This window comes from Larimichthys crocea, chromosome III, assembly GCF_000972845.2.
Source record: "Larimichthys crocea isolate SSNF chromosome III, L_crocea_2.0, whole genome shotgun sequence".
Lineage (NCBI taxonomy): Eukaryota > Metazoa > Chordata > Actinopteri > Sciaenidae > Larimichthys > Larimichthys crocea.
The window spans coordinates 35,185,723-35,213,300 of NC_040013.1; the positions used below are offsets into that span (position 1 = coordinate 35,185,723).

The following is a 27,578-nucleotide window of genomic DNA, read 5'->3' on the forward strand; positions in this document are numbered from 1 at the left end:
TTAGAGGCTCAAATGATGGCCCTGACAATGCTTTTTAAAGGCTCCACTGGGGAGACAAGCGGGAAGGGGAAGGCCTCGGGCTCTGGATATCTTGAAAAGACATATTTGCCACTAGCTGCCTCGTAGGTGTAAAGCGGTCAAAGCACTTGTTGTCATCTGTGATTGCTACCAACAACACCCACCCTGCTGCTTGGTTTGTAGTTAAGCGGTGTGATCAATTTGTGAAGACATCCACATGTTTTTTTGATGCTGAGGGGAAAAAAACTCCTATCCTTCTGTAAGCAGACAATTAGAATAGACAGGAGAGGTTGAGTTCTTTGTGTATGGTGGCCTCAAGTTGTGGATTTGGAGTTTCCAAAAACAAATAGGTCTGTTATAGGGCAGAACATGTGCAAGATATAACTTTGATTACAACTCTGCTTGTTTGTTTGACTAGACATATACAGTATTACAGCAAAGGATTTGAAATAACACAAACGCTCATTTCTTTTTTTACATTTTGTGGGGCATGTGATGTCTTTTATTTGTCTTTGATTTTTATTTGTTTACAGTAGAGAGAAGACTGAGGAAGAATGAGTGCAGAGACAGACATGTAAAGTTCTGATGCCAGGCGTGAACTGGACTGGAATGTTGTGGTTCATGATCAATGCCACCAGGGCTTCCAAACACATTTCTTAAAATATTGTTTTATTATATAGTGTATTGGTGCAATATTAATTATTCAATACCACATTTATTTGCAGTTTTATTCAGTAAAACCCCAATTCAAACCTATAAATAAACCCCTATTGATAACCTTCTGTTGTGTATCAATGAACAGATTACTGACTTGTGTATATGAACTGTGAGTGCTACTGAGTGAAATGGCCAAATTTGTGATTTTGTTTGAAGTTTGTTTCCTCTTTTGATGGTATACCAAATGCGTAGATCAGATCCTGTTGAATCTTGTAGAAATTATAGTGCAGTGGACTGTGCTAAAATGGTCAGCAGGATCTGTGCCTCTTTGACATGATGGATGACTTTAATCTTACTGATTAAAGGAACATGCCCCCATAACACTTCATTTAACATTTTACCCATTTAGCAGGATTTTAAAGAAGGGGTCCACCCATTCTGTATACTTATTTAAAAGCACAACAAGAAAGGAAGTTTGAAATTAAGGGTATTGTATCACTGTTTTTATTTTTAAGAAATTAAACATTTTTCATCGTTGTGTAAAGGGACATTGTTGTAATTTTTAAGTGCTGCAGGGGATTTTCCCTTTAACACTGTCCCATAAGCAAAGCATTCATGACTTGCAGCGAAAACGCTCTAGGAATGGTAAAAATAGGTGGTTTATTTATGGCTGTCTACCATTATCTGGCAACTTGTAGGGTTGTAATCACTTGTGCGTCACTCTGTAGCTCCAAACCGAACAAATCAACACAAATCCCCGGAAGAGGACGGACGAAACAGAGGCAAATTAATAGGCAGACTCTAGGAAGGAAATGAATCCTTAATCTTGTTTGGTTCTGTTCCAAATAACTTATCACTTGCCATTATCGCTTCTCTGAAATCCCAAAGAGGAAGCAATTTGAATGGATAGTTCCTGCCAACTCATTTCCTGTATCCTGATATTTCCTTTTTTCAGACAGCACAGTGAAGGCCTACTGACGCTGACCTGCTCTGCTGGGATTCAGCTCACTCAGTTACTGATGAAATCCTCACAACACAGCTCCCTTGCACCTCAACAACAGCAGTCATTCAACATTTTGTTTTAAATTACTTTAATATCAGTTTGTAGACTATTAGTACAATTAGAATGCATAGTTAAATAACAAAGTTATGCTTTAAATAAAAATCTCAGCAAGGTTCTTAGAATGGACAGATGTGAGATTATAAACCCTCAAAGAAAAATCCTGCAAGATTACTTGCACTTAGTGTGTACTATCTATCTTTTTTTATGGCAATATCTCTATTTTAAATGAATGTTTGAACATTTTATATTATTTTGACAATAAATCTATTTCCTTAAACACGTTGTAAAAGCTTAATTATGTTTTTATTTCGGTCAACTTAATTTCATGTGCTGGTATAACAGTTCTTCATAAGACATTACTAAACCTCAAAATCTCTCAATGTTCTGAAGACCAGCAGGGGATGGTTTTAATATCATTATGTTTGTCCCTTAATTGGACTTTTGCGGCAAGAGCTGTGTTTTAATTGAGCCCTCAAAGTAACGACGCTCTGCTCTCAGTGCAGCACATCTGGTTTAAGCATACAGCTGCTGGCAAAGACAAAAGTGTTGGATGATTTGATAAGCTTTTTTACCCCCGTCTGCAAGTGTTTAGGATGAAAGATTTTTTATGTGGTCGATGAGTTTTTAAAGAGGCATTTTCTCATACAAGTCTTCACTTAATACATTTTCATAATATGCTAATTATTAGACTCAGAGAGGCGAAATTGCTGCTTTATTTACACTGATATAAAAAGATTAATGAATGAATACATCATTTGAATGGAGCTGCCTCTGTTTCATATTACAGATGTGCTAAAAGCGCTTGAAACAATGAAGAAGTTGGTGTTTGGAAATCTTTTGTCAAAGCACACAGTGTTTCCATTCTTTGTGCTGCAGGGGAAGCAGAAGAAGAGGGACTCCTGAGGTATTGAGTTCCCTGTATCCATCATTTTCGACGAGTTGGGACCTTGGAGTAGCGCCAGCAGCGTCTGCGCTAGCCAGCCGTAACTGACATTGAGTGCATTGTTTGCAGTGGGAAGCTCACGGCTGTGGCCTAAAGGTACATTCCTGAGATCAGAATGCTGTTTGAAACACAAACAGCCTTTGTGCCCTCGCTGCTCTCTTTCCCTGACTCCCTCATCCACATCAAGCCTCAAGAACTAAACTACCTCCTCTCGCTCATGTGTCAACATGTGGGCTATCATTTTACTCACACCCACACACACACACGCGTGCCATTTTGATGATGAGGTCCAGGCAGATATCTAATCTCTTGGAAAGAAGTTGTAAAGTCAAAGCTGTTTCTCAAACAAACAAGGTATTCTGATTTTTATTGATCTTCTTGATAGTCAAATAAAAAGTATCAGAGAAATAAAAGTACACATTCAGGAAGAGCTACGGCTCTTAAGATTTTGACTTTCCTCTACAGCAACCTGGTCTGTGATTTTGCTTTTTTTTCATGCTATTATATATTGAAATGTTTTTGTATCGGCAGATTAATCTTGACCTCAACAGTTGTCTGCACAGCTTATGCTCAGTTTGTCTCCATGAATAAGGATTTCTGATTTTCTTCAAAAAAAAATCCAGAGAAAAATAACTGGTTTCAGCTTCTCAAATGTAAAGAGATGCTGGATTTCTTAGTTTCTAGTAATCTGACAGCCTTTGTGTTGGTCGGACAAAACAAAGACATTTAAATGCAGCATGTAAACTTGGTCTTTAAACTGTAATGCACTTTTTATGATCATTCTGACAATTTGACATCCCAAGTTTGGATGCTGTGTAAAACATAAATAAAATCTATATTCATCACATCTATATTCATTTGAATACAGTATATAGTCAAGATATTTAACGTTCAAACTAAACTTTGCTTTTTTGGAAAAATGCACTCAATCTGCATTACAACTATTTTGTTTTATTTAGATTTTACACAGCATCCCTTCTTCTTTGGAACTGGTCATTGATTAATAGTAATTGAGTCAGTCCCGTCAAAATCAGTAAACATACAAAAACTCTCTAAAGCTTCTCAGGCCCATGAGAGACAAACTTTATGGACTCACTGAATAAAATGATCTTGACCAAAAACACTAACCCCAGACAAACACAAAATTTACAATGTGCATTGCTTCTCTGGACTCTCTTTGTTGTTCAGGGATATTTTGCTTACAGCCATGAACAACTATTAGCACGATGCCACAAGATATTTGTGAGTTTGATTGCAGAAATATTTCAAACTCTATAAAACACCACACCTCACAAAGTTTTTATTGTTCATTCCTCGGAATCAAGGAGCCACAGACATTTTTTTTCACAATTATTCAATAACTACGCTGTGAGAAATCCACTGCAGAGGAAGTAGTGGTTTCCAATTTTACCACAAATATCCACAACCAACCAGGCTGTGTTATGATTTTATGATATGATTTACTTTACATGTAGGGAGAAATGCTTCCTGGAAAAACTTTCTCTGTGCATATTTATTAACTATTATCTATAGTGCAGCATATTTCCACCTGTTTCACACTGCTAAACTGTTGAATGTTAATAAAGGGGATGAAAAACTCACTACTCGAAACAAAGTAGTTAATATACTATTAAAGTAATATAAAAGTAATATACTATAAAAGTATTAAAATCTCAGACTGGTGATAAACTGTACCCAAGGTTAGAGTCATTCAGGTTTAACGGACATTAGTACGACTACTCTGGGCAGGATTAATATCAGATCACATGTTTAGGCAAGACACTGCAAAGAAAAGTGTCTGTGCTCTGATTCACCAGCTTAACATTTGACAGCATCTGATGTAATGTGATAATATGAAAGAAGTTAGCCTAATGAGTGATTATATAAATGATGTTCACTGAGTGCCCTGTTAGAGCACAATTCATTTGTACTCAACTGCTCTGCTGAGGAAGAGTTAATGGGATGGGGATGATTAAATTCTGAGTGAGGATGCTACACGGATCATAAGCACTGCAGGCATGAAGTTTGAGTTATTATTGTACAGCAGTTTCGTTGTGTCATTACCAATCATCTGCAGGGTGTTACAGTATTAAATGGTGTTCACTGGAGTGAAGCACATATATGTATATACATGCAAGCAATGTCTTTAGTTTGAATCTGGTTGGACACCTTTGTTGCATGTCATTTACCCTCTGTCTGAGCACTCAACCCTTAGATAAATGCCTTAAAATGGTATGTATATTATTAGAAAATATACCAAATATACACTAGAGCTTTGTTTAGAGGCTGTAAACATACAGCAATGTATTGCCCATGCAATGTAGAAAAGGCTATGGGATTGTAATCTAACATTATAAACCAATAACTAATAACAATATCTTCGTAAAGGCTTGTGTTGTTCCCTTCAAACAATCATATACTTTAAAGGATGTATATTAAACTTATGTCATTTTGAAATTATAATAAAAACTTATAAACTATAAAATCAGTTACTTGGATGATAAACATAGAGAACTGCTCGACTCTACTACTCAATCTACTCTCCAGCACTTTGTTCAATAGACTACACCTCAAATATATATATACACTAAAACAACAGTATGGGTACAACAATCTATTTAAATAACTGCTATGATAACTCCCTGTAAAATCAGTTCCTCGGATAGTAAATGTGGTGGACTGCTCTCTGCACTGAATCTACTCTCATTCATCCCACCTCACCTTGTATTTCTCAAGACCATCTTCCTCCCACCCTAAACTCCCGCCCATCGGTACGTAGGAACCCACAACAAGTGGCCAACCAATGAGAAGCACCTCGCTAATGTGTGGAGAGGGGGCTGTGGAACAGAAAGACAAATGCTCAAAGGGGAGAGAGTAGAGGACCACTTTGCGACCCACAAGGGTTGTTGTTTTTCCCCATGCACTATTTGTTTGCACTCCCGTGCGCACAAGGACTGCTAAATGATCCAGGGCAGTCCACCAAAGGACTCTCGGGACTTGTTCGGCGTCGCTTTTTCGTGGAGATCCGCTAGCAGCGAGGACGCAAGAGGGAATCGCTGAGCTGGAGGCAATTTGTTGCATGAACTCAGAATCACTGCGATGGAATGAGCCGCTGTAGAAACTCTCCTAAACTTGTGGAGAAGTTTTCCCTTTCTGTCTATTTTACTCCTGCGTGTTATTGTTTCAGTTGTTGCTCTAATCATGTATGGATAACGGGAGGTTCGCTCAAGAATCCGGCTCAAATGGATCAGCGCTGACGGGTTTATGGAGCCGGGATTACACAGCGCAGTGCCAGCCTGTTGAACGCCCACACACAGGCCTATCACACACCATCTGCCTCGGAATAAATAAGACTCTCCAGTGAAGTCACCATCCATGGAAGTAGTGTAGAAGTTTTACGTATGACACTGCTGTGAGTTTTACCGTTTCTTGCAGCCGAAACAATGGCAAGCTCTGGCGCACTGACGCAGAGCGTCTGCAGATCTGTTTGGCCTCTCGGTTGCGTGCTTTTGTTTTTTGGCTACTTATCCGTGGCCTCGCCGTCCCACGGTCGGCGGCTGATATGCTGGCAAGCCATCATGAACTGCCAAGCCGAGCCCGAGTGCAATTACGCATACGAACACTACACACGCGCATGTGGCCCCGTGCTGTCCGGTCAGAGGAAGAAGTGTCCGAGTCATTGCATCTCATCACTAGTCCAGCTCAATCTGACCAAAAGCGGGCCGGCTCTGGAGGACTGCAGCTGCGCCCACGATCCGTTGTGTACGAGCACCAAACGGGCCATCGAGCCCTGTCTGCCCAGGACTACCAGCACCGGCTGCACGGAAGCTCGGCGCCAGTGCGAGAGGGACCAGCAGTGCAGCTCCGCTATGCACGATTATTTGAACCACTGCGGGAAACTTTTCAGCGGGGCGATCTGCACGAACGCATGCCGGAATGTGATCGCGAATATGCGTAAAATACCCAAGGGTCAGCAGCTGGACACTTGTATGTGTGACGGCACGGAGAGGGCTATCTGTGAGTTTGTCAAGAGTAGTATGAAGGCTCTGTGCTTTGACTCTCCCATGAGGGAGGAGAGCAGCGGGAACGACTACGAAGAAGACGGAGATGATGTCGACCCCTCAGATTCGGACTATATAGAGGAGCTGGAGAGCGGAGCCTCTCTTCCAGCGGCCCACTGTGTTTTGACCCTGTTGGCAACCATTTTGGCTCTGTTGCCCCTCATTTAGTCCCAGGGTTCATAATCTGCCCCGACTATTGTCCGGATAAAAGGCAATCTAAACTTTTGTCACTCATTGACCTGCTACTATTGTGAAAGGTTAGAGCCGCAAAGACTGAAGGGAAGGGGTGTTTTGGGCGCAGGCCTTGTTTGATCTAAGAGTGTTAGACGCTGAAGGATATCACATCAGGATATTTTCTATGCAAATGAGACCAGAAAGATATTTTGAAAACCGCCTGAGCTCCAGGCTCCTCTCTTATCAAACCACATCACTTCACGGCTCTCCACATGCTTTGCTTATGTGATAAGCTAAATTAGATTGTCTACTTTCTCTCAGTCACAGACTCTGATAGTAAAGTTGTCACAGAGACACACTCGGCTTGTTTTGGTAACAATGCAACGTTTAATCGGTATATGCTGTGCACTGCCAATCTTATTTTTTAAGATATGAACTATTTTTATATGACACTGTTGCCATTTGGCACCAGGCTGATCTGATTTACAAGTATTTAATGCTGGAATCTATGAACTTGTAAATAGATGAGGAGATAAAGTGAAACAGTAATTTATTACATGCCACCTAGTTACATCCAAATGTTCATCATGTGAATAAAAGACTGAGGATTCCAGCTTTAAAGGGAAGTTATTTTGACTGTATCTTCAAAGATAATGTGCATTGTATATATGTGTATAGCCTATATAGATTTTTTTTCCAGAGAATCCTCTATGTTTGAGGCTATGAGATGATTTATTCACTGTGTATAGCCTAGAGAGAGAAATGTCTAAATCCACTGTATGATTGCCTTATTGATATACTTTTATAGAAGGCATAAAGGAAACTTGAAGATATCATTCCTGACTGTGAGTTATTTGTTGATTTTTGCCACATCACTGGGCTGTGCCTTAATTCAGACCAAAGTATGAAATATGAACCGTCATTCAGCTCTGGGGTTTTTGAAAGTGTTTAAACAAAGCTTTTTATTGCAAGCCAGGACTTCAGCAAAAAAGTGTTTATATTGACAGAAAATCTGTTTATGCTCTTTTTTTTTTCTAATTTTCTCAGATGACCCTTTATCCCCTTTAAGTTACATTTGTTTGGATTAACTTGTTATGTAACTAAATAATGTAATCATGATAAGTGTATTATAAGTATTTATTTTACACACACTTATTTTAAGATCTCATTTAATTATTTTATTTTGAAAGGGACTGTGTACACTGTTTACATAATTTGATTGATTCTGTTAAGTCTTGCATATGGTCATATATGCATGAAAAACACACTTTACTAAGGGTAAAGCAACAATTTTGGTGTAAATTCTCATTTACATCACTACATGTTGACTGTTTGCTTTTATAGTACTGATTAAGGAGGTCCAGTCAGTTAGTAATATATTGTATATAAACACTGTTGCTCGTGAAGATAAAACTGTCAAATTCGCTTATTTAAAGGAACATTAATATAAGATGATTATGGCATTTTTATTTTATTATATAAGGACGTTTGTCCCATGAAGTGATATCCCTGGTCTCCAAATACAGCTTTGTAACTTTTACACCTCTGTCTCTGTAATTACAGTTTATACAGGCTCATTTAAAATGCAGACCAGCTTTGACTGTTGACTGATGACCCGCAATGTCTTGATTTAGCTGGCTGTTGTCAAAAGCAACTGGCACCATAAATCAAACAAACACCCTCTCCACCCTCCGCCTCCAACACCCTCTTCACTCTGGGATCAGAATTTACAGTCACTGCCTGTTAAAGGCAAAAAATCTCATGGTTATCTCATACTTTTCACAAATATTCCAATTTAGCATGAGAATGTGGAAATACATAGAAAATTAAAAGTTCTGCTGTTTCTTAACTTAGTAACTTATAATTCAGAAAAAAATAACTCCAGTGTTATTAATATTACTGATGTAAACAAACCATTAAGCAAGTGGTTTAAATTCAGCTGTTGGGGGAGATTTGTTGTTAAATTAGATAATGGAAATTCCTTGAATTGGCTGCAATTATAAGGTACAAAATGCATTTAATTGGGTTTTATTCAAATAATCATTTATGCAGCCATGCATTGTGAGCATTATTATTTTTAGTAGAATTGTTATTAATATTATCTTAATGAAATATTGCAAATCATACCACCCCTCTCTTTGGTTGGCTTCAGGGGCTTTAAATCAATGATTTGCTGCAAAATGTTTTATTAGAAGGGGGACAAGGGCCCTCCATTTGAATGGATGGAGGAGAAGTCGAGTGGCATCTTTGTCATGGAAATGTTAAGCACATAATAGTTGGGCAGCACAATAGGGAGGCACTTCATTCTTTCAGGCTGGCTTGACACCTCTGGAGAGTTGAGCGGCGGGGAAGCATGTGGGAACGATCTGCTGCCGCTTGGGTCTCAACCCTCCACTGCAAGAAAAGGAGAAGAAGAAAACACGTGACAGGCCCATGGGGTGACGAGGGGTGTTTTATCCACACTTAATATCCCCTGTGTTTTTTTGTTAAATGGTCATTTCTACCTACAGTTGTTTCTTTTTGTATTTGTGTTTGTTTTTTGCTTTAAAAAAATCCTAAAAAAAAAAAGAAAACTTGATCCAAAAAGTCACTTCAAAATGATTTCCCTATGATTTCACATCTTAAACATTGCAACAAAAAAGTTAAATGAAGTTTGAAGTCTGTGCTGAAATTCCTAAATCCTCGTCATAAGTGTGGCTCCTAAATAAAATGCCATGTCAGTTTCTTGCAGTGTCGGTGCGGTTCACCGTGCAAGAAGCTTTCCAGCAGGAGAATAGCTCTGTTCTGTGGCCCAGCCAGTCTTCCCCTCTTCCTCCTCCTCCTTGTCCTTCTTTTGCCTCTCGCATTTGTTCAGGCAGTTTCAGCACTTAGAAAAAGCGCAGCGTGCGTTGATTAGGCTATAATAATGCGCGGTGTGTGGATGGATGAATGGATGAATGGATGAATGAGGTGCAAAAAAGTCTCACAAAACTGGTTTGCTTGTCATAAAATGGAAATGGTTTACAATGAGTGCTTGAATACGTTTTCTGGTTTAGAGCTCACAAGGCAAATTTTAGACTTTTTGGCAGGGGTTTAAAAGAAAGTAATTTTTTCTTTAAATTTTTTGTTAAATTAAATACACAAAACAGCCACAGAAAGTGCCACAGAATTGTGAAAACTTACCACAGCCAAGTTGTGTGTGATGGGGGGGGAGCGGGTGGTTCTGGGTTTAATTTACAAACTGTGGCTGTTTGTGTTCCAGCTCTTTGAGCGTGTGTAAGGTATCTCTGCCATCAACTTTGCTTCAGTGAGTTCAGTTCACTTCCAAGCTCTGTTTCTTTGGCCTCCTGAACAAAACGGCCCACACTTCACCCCATGCAGATCACTTCACCCCTTCACCCCATGCATATCACAGCACAATGTTTACAAAGGTGGAGCTCTCTCAACCACTGAAGCTGGCGGTCCGATGCTCCGTGCAGACTTGTTTGTAATGTGATCTATAATAATCCGTACACTATTTTTTTTTTTTAATAATGTCTCTCCCTTTCTTTTTTTCCCTTCCTCCCTCTACATTTATTCAACAATGTAAGTTGTTGCTGTAAGTTGAGTTACCATATATAATTACATGACTTCTTTATTACTCTAAGGGATATTTGACAACATGGAATATTTGACCTTAGCCCTACTTTTCCTTGCAGTGTTTTCAGTTAAGCCCTGGCATCAGCTGGGGGGTGTATTTTCATGCAGAGGTAAATGGAAAACCTATATGGAACCTTTTCAGCTGGAACTTGTTTTACTTTAAAAAAAAAAAAAATCCACAATCAAAACAAAAACTCTGAAAAGCTTCGGTGTTTCAGTGTGTTCTCTGAGGACTTGAGGCCTGAACAGATATGTTGTTTAGTCTCTATAAACAAGGTGCGTACGGTCTAAAGTTAAATGTTTTAATATTTTCCCAATAATCTTCTACAAATGATACACAGATATACATATTATGTGCAGTAGTTCCAATTCTTTCACATTAATATAACTGTATTCCTAATATTCCACCTTCTCTGGGCCATGAATTGAGCTCCTTACTCATGTTGTATGCTGACCATATTTCTCACAGACATTTGTTTTGGCCTTGGCTCCATGCGAGGTTGTGCAGAAAGTGATGTAGAAATGGTTCGACAGTTGGAATGGCTGAGACGGAGGAGGAGGCACTGAGATGGAAAGTTCATTTGAAAGGATTTGGAAATAATCCCCTAAAGTTACCACAGGGTATTCGATGGAATGGGCTCCACCTCGACTCCCCTCTGTGCTCCTGCCATAGCTTAGGCACAGATTTGTTAAAGGTAGTTATAAAAAGACGCATGTTGCTGTTACTGTAGTTGTTTCCTTGTGATTTTCACTTGGAATGTGTTTTACTATTGTAAGTTATTTACGTTCTCCAGATGCTCTTCTCTTTGCTTGGGGATCACTCTCTGAATTCATGCCATTGGAAGGAGACAGGAGGAGGAGGAGGACACTGCGAAGCAAAAATCATTGATTTTGCATCTCTCTCATTAGCTGCTTGGCCGATTCCAGAAGACCTTTGAGAAACTCTTGTTGTTTTTCTCCCTTCTATTTCAGCTGCCACTTTGATTTCATCATGCAAGACCTCTGCTGAGTTCACAACCCTTTGAAATGAGAAAAAGGCCTGTAATCCAGTTACTCAAGCTGCAGCCCGACTCCTCGGGTCCTGAGAGAAAACCTGCGGCACTAATCCCACTGTCACCAAGAAAACGCTTTGCTACCTGACTGTTTGTGGCAGCCATTTGATATATTCGCTGTTCAAAATGTCGCTGTTGAGTATTTCACAAAGGGGGTCACAAATTGTTGCATACTGGTGTTGTTAGTTGAACTGCAGTGCTTATATAAGCAGTGTAGTATTGGAAAAATCAAAAAGAGAAAAAAAAACATAGTAGTTTTGCTGCAGAAGAATAGAAAACCAGTGGTTTGCTTTGGAAAGAGGCAGGGGAATACACTTTCCTGCCTTTTTAGACTAGACTAGACACATTGCTACACATGCTTTGAATTTTATCCAGTTACATGTGGTGCTGCCTTATTGCACTGTAGATTACTGTTACAAACTAAACGTTTAAATGGCTTCCATATTTACCTGTTAAGAAATGAGTATGGGTAGAATGGGGGGGAGGACACAAACCAGAAAGGTGAACAGAAATGGTGTGTCATCCCAAAGCTGTGGCCATGTAATCCAGATGACGGCTAGTGTGGTTTGACTGAATCAAATTGCACTGACCATGTGTGCGGTCTGTGGAGCATCAACAACATGTTGGCCGAATCACCGACTGTCTCAGGAGAAATATATGCATGAGATAAAACTTTCACAATTCCTGCAGAGACTCTGGCTCATTGTGTCCGTAATTAGATACAGTAAGGACTGACTGAAAAGAAATGAAAATGGAGGTAAGTAGGTATAGGAATATACTTATAACTACTATTATAACTACTTAGAATATTTAGCTTGTGAAGAAACTGAAAGTGACTGTAGAACTATGAGACAATATAAAATAACAGCAGTTTAGGTGCTCAAGTAGTAAAAGTAGCAAAATGACTAAATGAGATTATTTGCTCAGAGTGATGCGCAAGAAATTGCAACTAAAATATAAAATACTCCCACCAGCCCAGTTCTGTGTAAATAATGCAGACAAGCAAAAGTGCAGAAAGAGGTGCAAGTGCCCTAAAATATGGACATTTGTTTATGTTCAAGTAATAAAGTCCTCTAGCAACCATTAGTCCAGAAGCAAAGAAGGAAGGAAGTTGATGTTATCATACAGCAACAAAGTCTGCGTTTGGAGGAGGTCGGGGTGGATGACTGTGTCAGTAAATCATAACTAATCCTTGAGATTTCAGTCCTGGTTGATGATAGCAAACACTCTACTGCTACAACCACTAACAATGAAGATTACTATATAGGAAGATAAACAGAATGGAAATACATTGAATGGCTATTTCTACAAAAATGACAGCAAAAATGTGTTTCGACCTCATGAAAATCTTTACACAGCTGGTTGCTTCTTGCTGACAGCCAATGTTGGTTTCTTTTAAGTGTTGCTATGATTGCTTGCTAACACTGACCATCTAAACCCAATTTCTCCAATCTTAACAACCCACATCATGATATTTTCAAAACCTTACCAATTTTGGCCAACATTAGCCATTATTGCTATTATAGAACAGATTTAATCTTCAAAATTGATTTGTAACAATGCTGTCCTGCTGACTAGAACGTCAAATCAGAAAATGCTTGTGTGTCGTTCTAGAGGGCACGGTGTGGATTGAGCACACATGCAGCATCACACAAAATATATTAATGCTTGGTTGACATTTTATACATATATGCACTTGCTGCTTGATCAGTTATACTTGGGGTTAAGTTAAGGTCAACAACTGTCTCTTGTTTATCTCAGCCCGAGATACAGAAGAAGTGAATCTTACACCCACAAACCGTCTCTGACGTCATATATGGAACAGTTTCTAGTATACAAACTTTAACCTAGTCACCTAAGAGTGACACCTAAAGAGCGGGCTCCTCTTTAATTGGCTGGGACAGATCGGATGATTTATAGGAAGGGACTTTATGCAGAAATCTATATGAGCTTGCTATTGCGGTTTTAACAGGTGTATGTTCTGTAGTGTGATCTCCAGAGATTAACAGAAAAAAAGGTTTGTGTGATATTCAACTACTCTCAGGACTCTTCTTCACGTCAACCAACTCGGGTGAAAGCAGTTAGGCTCTTTTCAACAACGGACAAGCAACATATTTTGTTGTTTAACTTGGAGAACTTGTTGCAACAGTTTTATTGTTATTCTAAAAGTCTTATGATAAACAACTGTGATTATTGACTTGTTATGATGACAGAAATTGTAAGTAAGTGTAAGTGTTCATATAGTAAACAACAAATACATATGGAACATAAATTAGCTGTGATAATGCATGTTTATGCTCACATAGCAGGGATACAATATATAGACATATCAATAGATGTCTGAGCACTTGGCAATGTTTTGTTTTGAATAATTGGTATTGATCAGCCCTCTCAACTCTCCCTAGATAAATTATGGTCATTTTGTGCAGTAAATTCTACTTTCTAGCCCTTTAATCGAAGTTTATCGTGCTTTGTCCGCCTGGCTGGAGTGAAGCTGCACCCTCCATCAGCATGTAACAGGCAGTGGGCCCAGCTGCTTTGCAGACTCGTGAGGACATTCCCAGCATGTTCACACTTCACTGGAGGAGGGGGAGTGTTTGCCTTTCACTTTGACCACAACACAAACAACTTCACCCACAAAAAGATGTAATAGGATTTTGTTTAAAAAAAACAAACGAGTGTACAATAAATTGTCCTAATCCAGATCTCTTGAACTTTGCCCACCATATTTAGTTTTCTTGAGGATTCCAACCTCAGGTGGTGTGGTGTCCAGCCTTGAGGCTCACTAGCCTCATTACACATAAACAAAACACAAGGCAAGGGCCACAAGTGCAGCAGAACACTGTCCAAGAGACACTGAAACAATGAGTCAGGGCCGCCTCTGTTTGTTTGCTTGTGTTTGTGTTTACATGTCCATGTAGGCGCTGGTGTGTACGCAAATGTTTGGAAGTGAGTGTGTGTTTGTGGAGGAGAGCAGGGTAGCTTCATAGTGGACTGATTGTTGTTTTTTGTAGTAATTGTTGAGACTTTTCATGCTTTTTTTTATTCTTAGAGATAAATTCGCCAAAGCTGTTTAGCCACTCATCTCCTTTTTCTCAGCATGATTACCCATAATCAGCCTTTACCTCCGAAAGACTCCTCTGGCTGTGCACTTTTGAGAGGCCTCCACAATTCAAGGAATTAGAAGAGAAGGGCAGAGGAACGGGGGGAGGGGCAGGGATGAGAGACAGAGAAAGAGACAGAGAGGAAAACACAAAACTTGCTGACACGGGGCATAACTTAATTTCCACGGTAGGGGGACAGCTGTGCAGTGTAATCTGCCATGGCAGCCCATTCAGACTTCAATGGCAGGCTTGACCCGCCAAGGAAAACTGGAACTGCAGCCAGCCCCTTCTCAGTGAAGTAGGTGGTGACCGGGCCACCATTTATGGGTTTGTCTTAAAGAAACATACCCCTCTCGCTTGTTATTGATAACACCCCCAACCCCCAGACACATACATACACACACACACACACACACACACATTCAAATCAGTGGGATTCTTAGCTACCATAACATCTCAGGAGGCAACATGAATTTGTAGGAAGATCATATTGCAGTTGTCTTCATGTAAAGCAATTTCAGCTTTCAAGGGATCACTATTAGTGGCAAAAGGGAATTTATTCCCAGATATTTGTCTCTGTGGAAGATTGTAAATAATAATAAGTTATGTTTACATGCAGTGTTTCATATAAAAAGACTAGTGGGCACAAAGTTCACAGGATACCTTTAAATTGAATTTCTGGTATTTCTTTGGTTCAATCAGTACCTGAAGCAGCACACTATCGCATGTGCTACCAGCATGCTAGACCTGTAACAAGTAGTCAGGTAATCAACTGGTCAATCCAAAGAAAATTAATTAAATTACCCATTTTGATTTTGACCCAATCAATTCATTGTTTAAGTAATGTTTAGGCAAAAGATTCAAAGCTCCTTAAATGTGAGACTTGGAATGAAAATGGAATATTTGGTGGGTTTTTGCACTTTTGGTCAGATAAAACAAGATGATTTTAGTGAGACACTTAACATGACCTGCAGTTTATTTCAGTGAAAAGGTGATATCTTTTTTTGTCAATGACAGAAGTGTTGACAAGTTGATTGTTTAAAACTACCCAAAAGTGTCACATAAACTTTAATGAGTGTGGCCTGGCATTAAAATGACTTTTACACTCTCAACGTTAAGTTAACATTGATTATTCAGTTTATATATCTGTTGTTTTGCAGTCTGAGTAATCAGACCAGCAAAAGTCAACACAGCAACACGAAATACATAAACAGGAAATGTGCTTTCACCCTGACATGAATAATGAGGCTGTAGCTTGAAGAGTTGTGGGGAGTTAATAGTTTGGCAGTGGAAGTCAATAGGGGCCGGGGTCTCACTCCATTAAGCTGACCCCCAGGGCCACGTATTCATCCCTCACACATTCATTTCCTCTTTTATGCTCCCTCTCTTTTCACAGCGGAGGGCAGGCAGCAGTGCGGGCTCATGCAGAACAGCCCCTGTACAGACTGTAGGTCATAAATATGTTGGGTCGGTGTGTGAGTTGATGTGGCTTTGTTAACCCAAACACAAATGGGAGCCTTCAAAGAAATTAATGAAAATGCAGGCATGGGACAGAGGAAGCTGCGAGAGGTACTGATCACAACACTGGCTCCCAGTTTTATCCCTCAGTGCAGAGTAAACACACAGCTGAGTTAAGTTTCAGTGAATCAAGTTAACTTAAATGTGAATAATGCAGCCTGATCTCATAAAATATAAGGCAGCAGCATTATTATAATCGCATGACTACATTTATTCCTCAATTAGTCTTCATACTGTAGATCTCTGAATGAATATAGTTCATTTATGTACTCAACAGATTAGTAAATAATTAAGCTCAGTGTGTCATTCAAAACACTGGTTTCAATCTCCTTTCTTCCCATTGTGCTCCCTGTAGTGGCATTTGTAAACATCTTCAAGTGAAATCCCAAGAGCAAACACATCCGAAAGCCTTCAGCGGGCTGCACTTCACCTCTCCGCTGAAAGAGGTTCAGAGCAGAGGACGTCTCTGTTTGAAGTCCAACAAGTGGCAGTAAAACAAGTGCTGAGTGTAACTTGGAACAGGAAGCAATTACTTGATTTAAGGGGACATTTTCGAGGTAAACAAAAGTGTGTTTTGTTTTGTTTTTGTAGGTCATACTTCCTAATGTAGCGATTAGTTTTCTCCGCGGCGATTACTGAACACAAACACCTTTTCATCTCCTTTTAAACAATAAATAAAAGTATGTGTAAAATATTTGTGCCTGTAAAACATTGGAATCCCAAAATGATTCAAACTTTTCAGTCGAACCATGTCCCAAATTGAGACGTACAAAGGCACAAAACATGATGAATCTGTAATAAACTCGGCTGACATGAGCTACACACATAATGAATAATCTCACTTGGGCTGCAAAAGCACTGTGCACAATGGTCCGGTTTACCAAAGCAACTGAGAGCAAGGCTGGTGATTCAGGGTCATTAATAAAGCTGTCTTTGTGCCTCAGTTCACGATGGAGCAGGAAGGTTTTCACATGTCTCTGCATTGTTTTAGGATGACAGATTGAACCCGCAAACTAAAAAAAAGGGAGATTTTCTGACATTTTTCTGTCGTTGGTCAGGGCAGCATATTTGACTGACAACACGCAGCAGTGAAGTTTGTTAGCTGGGAAGAGTGGTAATTATACTGCTCACAGGGAAGTGAAGTTAAACGTTAAAATCATCTAATTTGGTGCCGGATATAAAGCAACAAGCAAGGCTAAACATTTAAAAAAATCCAACAAAAAAATATAATAATTGTGTAATTGCTGTAAATTACAAGAGGAGTATGATTACTGCAGAAATCCATAAGTATTCTACCACTGCTTCTCTTCTGCATCATATTTACTGCCTTTTCCCCCTCGCGCATGGAAATCCATCTTAGCAGCTCTCTGGTAAATATGGAAAGCTGTGCTAGTCTTTTCCTGAGCTGCTCATATGTCATGTTAAAGACACTGCAGGAACTGCACAGGAAGGCGTGGCGTACAACAGGGAGTTAGTAATGTCTGGAGTGAGAAACAGAGAAGTTGTGTGTGTGTGTGTGTGTCTGTGTGTGGGTGTGTATCTCTGTGTGTTTTTGGGGGGATGGTACTGCAGGAGTAGCAAGAGTGAAAGTGAACAGGCCAAAATGCTGCCATGTAAACAGGAGTGTTTGTGTCATTAAAAGTGAGACTGAAAGTGACACAGAGAGAAAGAAAGAAGAGAAGAAGGATAATGGCAGTTTGTTAGTGCCGGACAATGCTGTACATAGTGTAAAAAGTAATTACTAAGACATGTCATGTACAGGTTGGTTTTTTTTTAGAGTCTACAGTGAAGGAAACAATTCGATCGCTTCTACTTCTACGTCCTCTTTCCGGTTGGCATCAGTCATCATTGATGTCATCTGTCAAAACCGACATCTGTATGATCAACTGTATCATCATTTAAATGACATAATCGCCTGGCTATAGACACAGCTAAACTCTCCTGAGTGTCCTGTTTGTCCTCTATTCAGCATCCTCCTGCCCTCTGTCATCACCAGTACTATGTTTTAATACAGCTGACGTCAGGACATAGTTATTTTTTATTTACGATGCACTTACAGTTTATTGTCTAATTCATGTTGTTTGTCTTAAATTCTCTTTTTCTCAATTATTTGCACGATTTTCTTTTTATGTATATTTTTTGAGCATTGTAGGAGGGAGCCTGAGGACAAACATACAAGTTAACCAGCTTTCATTCCAAAAATGCTGCGCTGATTAATTTGTCTGGGTTGGAATTTTAAATGCGTGACACACAGAAAGAGGGGCACATAGCCCCGCCTGTCAGTGGGCAGATTATGTCATCGTTACAAAAGCTCAGTTTTCCCCATATGTGCTTTAACACCAAGCCGACCCTGTATAGTTTCACTTCACTGGTTACTATGAAAAATGTAGAAAATCAAAATGTAAAGCAATTTTATGAATAAAGCAGCTAGTTTACATAGTAACAGTAAAAACATGACAGAAAGTCAGTAGCTCAGCCAAGAAATAGTATAAATGCTAACATAAAACCACAATTTATAATTTACACTTTGACTTTTAGGGATTAAACAAAATCAAATGTGTTAATTAATGAACTTTTGAGGAGCTGGTAGGCCAGATACGGGGCCAGGCTAGCTGTTTCCCTCCAGTTTCAGTCTGTTATGTATACGCTGTCTCCTGCAGACAGACGTCATCTAAAGAATAAATGTTTTTCCAAAATTCTACAGAAAAGAACTAAATATAAAAGTTTGTGATTACTCGGGCAACCTGCCACATGTCAAAGCATAAAGCTGCTGGAAATAAATGTGCCTTTTAGCAATACTATACCGTATATTGTTCTGGGCGGGTTAAGTTATGTGCATGTCACATTTATTGCAGATGCTGCAAAGCTGATAATTTCTTTTTCAACCTCAGGGATAAACATTATAAATGATGAAATTGGCATGGACTTTCAGACATTTTTAATGATTAAATGGGATTATAGAGTATTTGCAGGACTGGGGCCCCTCGTGTGGATCCGTCAGGCAGCAGCAGACATTTCAGGGTTGGCAGCAGTCAAACAGGTAAACCTCTGGAGCCAGCTGCCTCCAATCAGCCCCTCTATCCCCCTCCATGACTCAACCTCAAGCCACACACTCTCTCTTTCTCTCTCTCTCTCTCTCTCTCTCACACACACACATGCACCAATGAAAAAAAAAAAAGTTACAAAACTTGGAGAAAAACTCAAATTTACCGACAGTTGGCTTTTAAAGGAATAGTTTGACATTTTGGGAAATATGTATTTGTGCTGAATGAGAAAGTTGATACCCTGTTTTCTAAATATGAAGCTAGACCCAGGAGACTTCAACTTAGGATAAAGACTAGAAACAGGAACAGGTCAGGACAGCCAGCCTCGCTGAAACCACGATGTTGTGATTTTCTTGGTTCTTGGTTATGACTTCCTGGAGTCTTGTTGTCATCCTGAGGTTGCAAGGCAACCAGCTGAAACTCCAAAGAGTCTACCAAACTTGTAATGAGCTTTATTGGTACTGATAGAGGGGTTTTAACATTTTAAACAGAGCCAGGCTGTTTTCCCATTTCTAATCTCTATGCTAAGGTAAACTAACCGTCTCCTGGCTTTGGCTTCATATTCAGTGCATCAACATGATCAATATAGGAAAAAGAATATTCACAAAGCACTAACTGCCATACAATGATCAGGTAGTCCAGTCATTTAAATATGTGGAATGGATCAGAGCTGCAGCAGTCATGCCATGCACTCATGTTTTTGAGAACTGCCAGGCTAGTCTGACTCTTTCAGATAAGATGTCCCTAAAGTACTCCAGAGAGCCATAAACAGTCGATCCCTCTTATATTTAGAAGACAAAGATGCTGCATTCATTCCCACACTGCAGACTCAAATACATTTAGTCGGTCTGCTCTCCTCTCTTTCCTCCTTCTTTCTCTGTGGTCATTTGCAACAAACATACCAATTTCAACACACTCAACACTGTTGAGTTTGTGGTCGGGTCCAGAAATTAATTTAGCTGGTGTGGTCTGCGCTGGCAACACAGCAGAGAATTATGGACTTCTTGTCATGCTTTGAGCTGTGACATTATTTACTGACACAGTCAAACATACATAAAACCCTGAAACTGTAGAAAGAAGGAAGTAAATATTTAGATTAGTGTCTGACCTACAGCTGCACCTCAGGCAGCAGGCAAAGGGATAACGTCATTCCTGCTATAAAGCCAGATTTCTCACTATTTTAATTGATCAGTCGGTATAAAGCCAAGACAGTCTTGTGGTGTATGTTTGCGTAAATGTTTTACAACAACAACAGTGGGATATATGAATATATGAAGCAGGCAATGAGTTCCAGATTTGCAAAACCAAACAGTGAAAATCTCTGTTTGTTTATCTGCTAAATGAAAATGGCACCATCTGGCACAGAGATATACGACTCCCCTCCCTTCAAATTATTAGCTGTGAAGTGCATGCAAAACACAAGTTGAGAAAGTCTTGTTGTTTGTGTGTCTGACTTTCTGTGCTTTTCTTCACTCATTTGTTTGGCACCTCCCTGCTGGCAGCTGAGCTGAATAAATTAATCATCCCGTGTCTGATGATGCGCACGAGTTTGGTAGTTTTTTCCCTCCCTGCTTCTTAGTTGAAACTAAAAAGGCCTGCTATTAGATATTCTCTTCTCGTAGGACTATCTTTGCCTGAAGCGACAAATTGTCATGGCTTAGAGAAGAACTGACTCATTCCTCCAAGCCCGTTTCGTTTTACAACCGCCCTTGAATGGCGTATCAGCTTCCAGTGGGTCCTTGGCCTTTGTTTGGAGAAAAAGAAACAACAGCTGTTGCTTTCACAGGATTTTCTAACCCGGGGTCCTTGGAAAGAAGAGAAAAAAATCTCCCTTTTTTAAAAAAAACCCCAAAAAGTGAAGTGTCCTTGCCAAGGAAACCACTCCAAATCAACACCACCAGCAGACCTTTCTCACTGTTTCTGACACCTACACACTTTCTATCTTTTTCTTTTTGTCTCCTCTGTCTGATAGAAACACACACACACACACACACACACACACACACACACACACACACACACACACACACACAGTGTTGTCCACTCTTTGTAAGATGGAGGAGGGGTTGAAACTGGAGGGGTAACAGAGGGGGAATTCACAGGTTCAGCTCCTTCTTTCACCTGTCTCATTATTAGCGGTGATGAAGGACACAGTCAGAATTCCCTCCAATAATTCTGTCTGTGAGCCGCCTGTCTCCCTGCGTCCCACCTGTTGACAGAGCTGCTAAATGAGTCCCAGGCAGGAATGTTAATCAAAGAATCTGACATGTTGCTGGAGATTTCAGCCTCTCGCCGGGCCTCTCGGACAGGTGGCTTTGTTTCTGTGCAGCAGATCTAATATCGGCATTGTGGTACATTTCAAAACTCCTGGTTGTGTCTCAGGCTTTTAGCTGATGTTGTCTTGTTCGAGGTTTTGTCTGCTTTTAGGTCTCAAAGAAGAGAATTGTATACAGAACTCTAAAGTTAAAATGGGGTGGGGACAATTCAGTCACACTTCCAATATGAGGCAATAAAGGGATTGCATACATGTCATGTTCACCTGGTTATCCGTTATATTGTTAGAGATTCTTCTCAAGTCGTATAAGTCTCTGAATGTCATGTTCCTGTTCTCTCATGGTAACAAAAAATCTTAATCCACCAGCTGTTTTCCTCATATTTTCGACTTCAAACAATAAAAGAATATCCAACAAAACCAAAGTCCACAAAATATGCCCGTGTTTATTCCCTCCTAAAAGTAGTTCTCAAAACCCTTTGGCATAGTTTTCTTGTTTTACCTGAATATTTTTTCTGATTTTTCATTTTCATTTTAAAGTAAAAATTAAAGGAAAGTCTCAAAACATGATTTGGTGTAGCAGAATTTTTTTATGCTTTCATAACCTCATAAATATTTTACAACCTTTCACATCTGTCTTGTGACCATTTGTGGAGGTCCTGACGCCCAGGTTGGGAACCACTGCTCTCGAATTATACATAGAGTCTGGATCAGAAAGCGCTGACATCATTTGTCTGTGGCTTTCAAAAACATTAAAAATCTGTTGAAAAATAAATCTGTGTTATATTGTGACAACATTATGGTTAAGGGTTGGTTTAGGCACAAAATGACTTGGTTTTGTGGAGAGATCATGGTTTGGGTTAGAATTACTACTTTGTTAAACTTAGGGAAACATCGTCATCATATTTACAATAATACATTGGGTTAAGGTTATAAATGGATGTGGTCAGGGTTAAAAAACACAATGCTGACTGCCCGCTGAAAATTAAACAAGAAGTGATTTCCTGAGTTAAAGTCAGGCGTTTTCCTGACTCACCTCCTCCCCCTGCACTTTGTCGCTTTGTCACACTTTACCTGACTTCCTCCTTGGCTCCTGTCATACAGCTGCTCAAGGGCTACCTCACTTGAACGTAACCAGTTGTTGTTTGAGGGAACTTGTTGAAACCTTTTCTCTTCCTCCTCCTTTCCAGCTGAACCCCCAGCCACTTGAAACCACAGAAGAGAAGAAAATAGGGCCTTTGAAACTTCAAAACCCACAATTTAACCAATGTTGTCTTTAGCAGGACGCTTTCTGTGGGAGTTTTAAGGATAAATAACATAAAAGTCTCTTTGTTTCATTCATTCTTTTCTGGTTCTATAGCAAAGAAAGAAGAGATCTTTGTTCTTGACTTAAGCCTATGTCTGGTTAACACCTCTCTAGATCTTTTGTTTTCTATCTTGAATCTAAGCCCCAGAGGCAAGCTGACACTATTAACCTGTCATTTCTTTCATTCTCTATAAATCATCAACAAAACAAATGAAAAAAAAGAACAATTATTATGTAACTACAGCCAAAGATTCTGTTTACTATATGTGTAACATCCATCCTGGAAAAAAGGATCCTCTGATTCATTTGTTTGCGATTTGGCTAAAACAGAAGTGTGATGAGATGACTGAGGGGTTTTGTTCAACATTTAAACTGCAGTCCAGTAGATTTTAATGCAGTAGCTAAGTAACAGATCAACAGTGTTTTCTCTGTGCCAGGTGATCAGACATTGAGGAAAGAGGCGGTTACAGCTGCAGCTGAAGGAACGAACTGCATGATGAGGTTAGTGGGACAAATTCATCATGTAGCTGAAAGAGCCTCGGGGCAGAGGAGATCATCATCAAACAAAACACAAACTAATTGCAGAGCATTATGGTGCAGGTTCTGCAGCTGATCTGTTTGATGTTTGTGTGTATGTGTGTATATGCGCTCTGTCCTCGTTTTGGGGGGAAACCACAATGTTTAATCTTGACATTAGTACTTCAACAGGCATGAAGCCAAGCTGTGTATGCTTGGTGGTGGTTAACCAGCCAAAGAAAATATCCTAATGAGATACCTGTGTACACCCATTGGCTGGGCTTAACCAAAACAAAACATAAATTAATGATACTGTGAAAATGACTGCTGTGATATTAAGATTTGTAGACACTTCTGTCTTTAAATATAAGGGACAGGTTTTCTGAAAGTCCATATTTATTGATGCCATCTTTATTTTTGTCAACGTTGAATAGGCTTCATCACAAATCTGCAAAAACGTTATTTCCTTTTCTTTTCTTTGCCATTTTTTGCCTTTGCAACTTTCCTTTTTGTATAAGCGGGTTTTAACAGAACTGAGCCAATTAGTTGATCGACTGCAACTATTTTGATAATTGTTTAATTGTTGAGCAACCCTGCCAATCGTGCTTCGAGCCCAGCTTCTCTGATGTGATGATTTGCTGCTCTGAGTCTAAATTCATTATGTTTTGATTTTAATTGGAATCAATTAATTGATTCATCAAGAAAATAACTGGAGGATGAATAATTAATTAAAAATAATCATTAGTTACAGCTCTAATTAATAATGTTTGATTGCTTTGGTTGCCTTCTACTTAGCGAGAAATACACACTGCAGCAGTTGCTCGTACATTTTGAAACCCCCAGTGTGACTGGATCCAGACTATTTAGCACCAGATGATGCTAAACCTGAGGTAATGAGGATAATATTTCTCTCTAATCTAGCATGTCTTCAGTTTAATAGATCTGAGACATTCCTAGAAGGGCATATTTAAATTCTCACTCACTGTGTTTGAGTGTAAATGGGCCAGCTGGCTGCTCTCAGCTGTTTTGCTCGGTTGACTCTCTCTGTTGGCCGTTGTAAGGTGGAGTACATGCTGCGTTTGCTGAGAGGTGAGGTGTGCAGCCGACATTTGGCTCAAGAAAAACTCCTCTCTGTGTTGATCTTTGTCTGTCAGAGCTCAGTTTGTATTATGAGATGGAGAAGATGTGGAACAAAGTTTGACAGAACTGCCCCCGATTTGTCATTGTAGACCTCCTCCTTCTTAAACCCTGTCTCACCACCAGTGGTGTCCAACCTCAGTGTTTACCAAAAGTGAAATTACCATGCTCATTCACATGATGATGTTATGTTGTCATCACAGCTCCCCTCAAAACGCTCAAAAGCAATCTTTTCATAAAAACATTTGTGTTATGATAAGCTGCTTCACTGGCATTTGGAGGATTTTTTTTTCTTGACTGTTTGATGAAATGAGAATGTTCAATGCACAGACTTCAGACACAAAGTCCTTATGTTGTTTATGTCTATATGTCAGTGTTTCCTGAGCGTCTGCAGCTGAAGAATATTTGTATTTTAGTCAATAGGGTGTTTTTTTAGATCAAACAATTAATGGATCAAATGAGAAAATAGTAAGTAGATTAACTGATGATGAAAAGAAAGCAGATGCTGATACACTGGAAGAATATATCTCTCACAAATTAAGTGGACCACACTAAATTTGCCTCACATGTCTAGCATGGCTGTAGCCTCTTTGTCTTCATTTCCAACACAGATCTTAGTACTTTTAAATGAAAACTGGTACAAACATTCATTACTACAGAATCTTTTCATTATGTCTTGCTTGTTTTGTCCAAAAATGCTAATATATTTTTTCTGATATAAAACAGACAAACAGCAAATCCTCACTTTAGACAAGCTAAAAACGGGTGAATGATTGATATTTTTGCTTGAAAGAATAACTGATTATGAACATTTCTGCGATTCATTTTCAGTCCATGTTTCATCTTTCATCTCCTTTTCCTGCTAGAAACCAAAACTGAGACAACAAATGCCACCTTTTGGTTTGAGGAAGACGGACATCCTCCTGACACCCAGCCTGCCCTCCCTCTTTAGCACCTCAAAGAGCTTCCAGGATCTAATGCTGTTAAACAAACAAAACCTCAAGGAGGAGAACAAAGGGCACAGAGCCACATTTAACTTTCTAACCCTTTGCTTGCATAATCTTAGCCCCTGTTATATAACACCTTTTGTTGCTTTATTTATCTTTTCATTCATATATTAATTGTGTGCTTTGCAGCCATTCACAAACTGGTGATAATTTGAAACGTGTATTTTAGTGAAGTCTGAGGTTTGAGGCAGTACATTCAGCATGATGTGGATTAAAGTCGTGTAAGAGTCTTCACTCAGCAGTCACTATTATCTAATGAGCAGCTTTTGTGTGCTCTCTGTTGCTCACAGCTGATCAACAAAGGAAAGCATGTTAATGGCACTCAGAGGAATTAAGTTCGATCAAACAAAGTGACCACAATGTGAAACCTTCTGATCTCTTTTCAAATCCCGGCTTGACTGAGCTCTGCTCAACACCAGCCAAAGTAAACTACCTCTCGTCATGCACATTGAATGCAAGCAACACACTTAAAGAGATGTAGCAGCTCTCCGGATCCCTGTAAAGCTCTTTTGTTTGTGAAGCGCTTTTAAATTGAAAGCGTACTGTAAAAGACATACATAATTCCCCCAAACCTGGAACATAAAGAAAGACAAAGCTTTGCTGCCTGTCATCCTGAAGGTTTGTTAGTGCAGGAAAGACTGCAGACTGTTTGTAACCAGGTGCGTTTTGGTTCCTGCAGTGGAACACTTTCAACAATTACTCATTTTGTTGCTAGTGTGCGCTCTCTCTTTGTCTTTATAAACACACAGTTGTGTTGTTGCACACAGGCAAAGAGAAGGAAGAAGTGAGGGCAAACAGCAAGTCTTTTTCAGGCAGCAGATTATTAAGTGGATTCAGTTCATTCAGAGAGAAAAAGTCACAAAAAATTCCGATTATGAGTGTTAGCACTGGGTGGTTTGCATGATTTTTTTTGCAGATACGGTCTTTGAAGTCAACGCATAAGCCCGAAACCACACATCTGATGTCACAGTTATCCTGACTTGACAGGTTTGTTGATCGTGCGCTAGGGTGAGAAAGTTGGCAGGGTTTGAACTTGCCTGAGCTCAGTTTTTGATTCTTTACATAACTATTTAATGGTTTTGTTACCAAAAATATGTGGCTTTATCCAATACGATTATCTTGTCATGCCGTGCCCAGCTTGAGTACAAAATATGTAAATGATCTCAGAAATTACAATTTGATGGCCTCAGTCTGTATTTTTTGACAACATAAAGATGAGATGCACTATACTGTACATGACTGAAGAGTGATAGATGGAAAATTATTATTTTGTTTATCTCTAAACTGGTCAATATTAAACACTTTGTTCGATCATGCTTATAAAGAAAAAAAGTTGACAGCCATTAGGAAACAGAAAATAAATAGCAGTCTGTGTTTTGAGGTGTAATGTCAGTTGGACACAAATATTTGCAGACATGAGCGTCATTGAACAGTGACCCCCTCGAGTTGCAACAGCACTCTTGTATAAACCAGGGATCAGTGCAGGTGGAATGTGTTCACTAAAGTGCGTCATATGTCAGTGTTCTGTCTGAAAGCTGTGTTGGTTTTGCGACTACGCTTTTTGGATCTCAGCTTGTGCCTTTAACTACTGGTCAGAAACCCAAATGGGTCACAGTCTTTCTTCTGGTGGTGTCCCCACATAACCAGAGCAGAAATATGTTTTCATCAGCTCGGGTTGGATTTCTCTTTTGGTTTCTTTGGCTGAAAAAATCCCAGAACTTTGCCTGTCTTAATATTTGTTTTTATAAACGGACCTCGCTGTGGTCGGATTTCCCCACAAAATTAACACTGGTCACAGAAACGATAAACCGCTGATTAACCGCAGCTTCAAATCCACTTCAAATTCATGGTATGAGGCATTCAAGTCATCTCAGACAGGCAGAGGAAGACAGGAAGTTAGAAAGGCAGCAGACGGGGAAAAGGTGAAACTTCACAGAGGAAAGAGCAGATTTAAGTGAAAACAGAGGACAGGTCTGCACCAATCTATTCCTATGAAGCCTGATGCAGCACAGACAGATTTACATGGTGGAGGGAGGAGTGGAGACCGATCCCATCGCATGGTGCTGCGCCACAGGAAATAGCCGTTAG

At 39.6% G+C, this 27,578-nt stretch overlaps 1 protein-coding gene and 1 long non-coding RNA gene across 2 annotated transcripts in view; both read left to right on the plus strand.

Moving 5' to 3' along the window:
• LOC113745609 (uncharacterized) overlaps positions 1 to 27,578 on the plus strand; it is a 100,002-nt gene that overhangs the window by 45,711 nt on the left and 26,713 nt on the right. The window lies entirely within an intron of this gene.
• Positions 5,519 to 7,752, plus strand: gas1a (growth arrest-specific 1a). The gene has a single exon (XM_010742778.3). It carries the CDS (start codon positions 6,125 to 6,127, stop codon positions 6,908 to 6,910), a length of 786 nt encoding a protein of 261 aa, XP_010741080.1. The 5' UTR covers positions 5,519 to 6,124; the 3' UTR covers positions 6,911 to 7,752.

Coding starts and splice junctions, on each gene's coding strand:
- gas1a (XM_010742778.3), top strand. CDS start 6,125: ATGGCAAGCTCTGGCGCACTGACGCAGAGCGTCTGCAGATCTGTTTGG.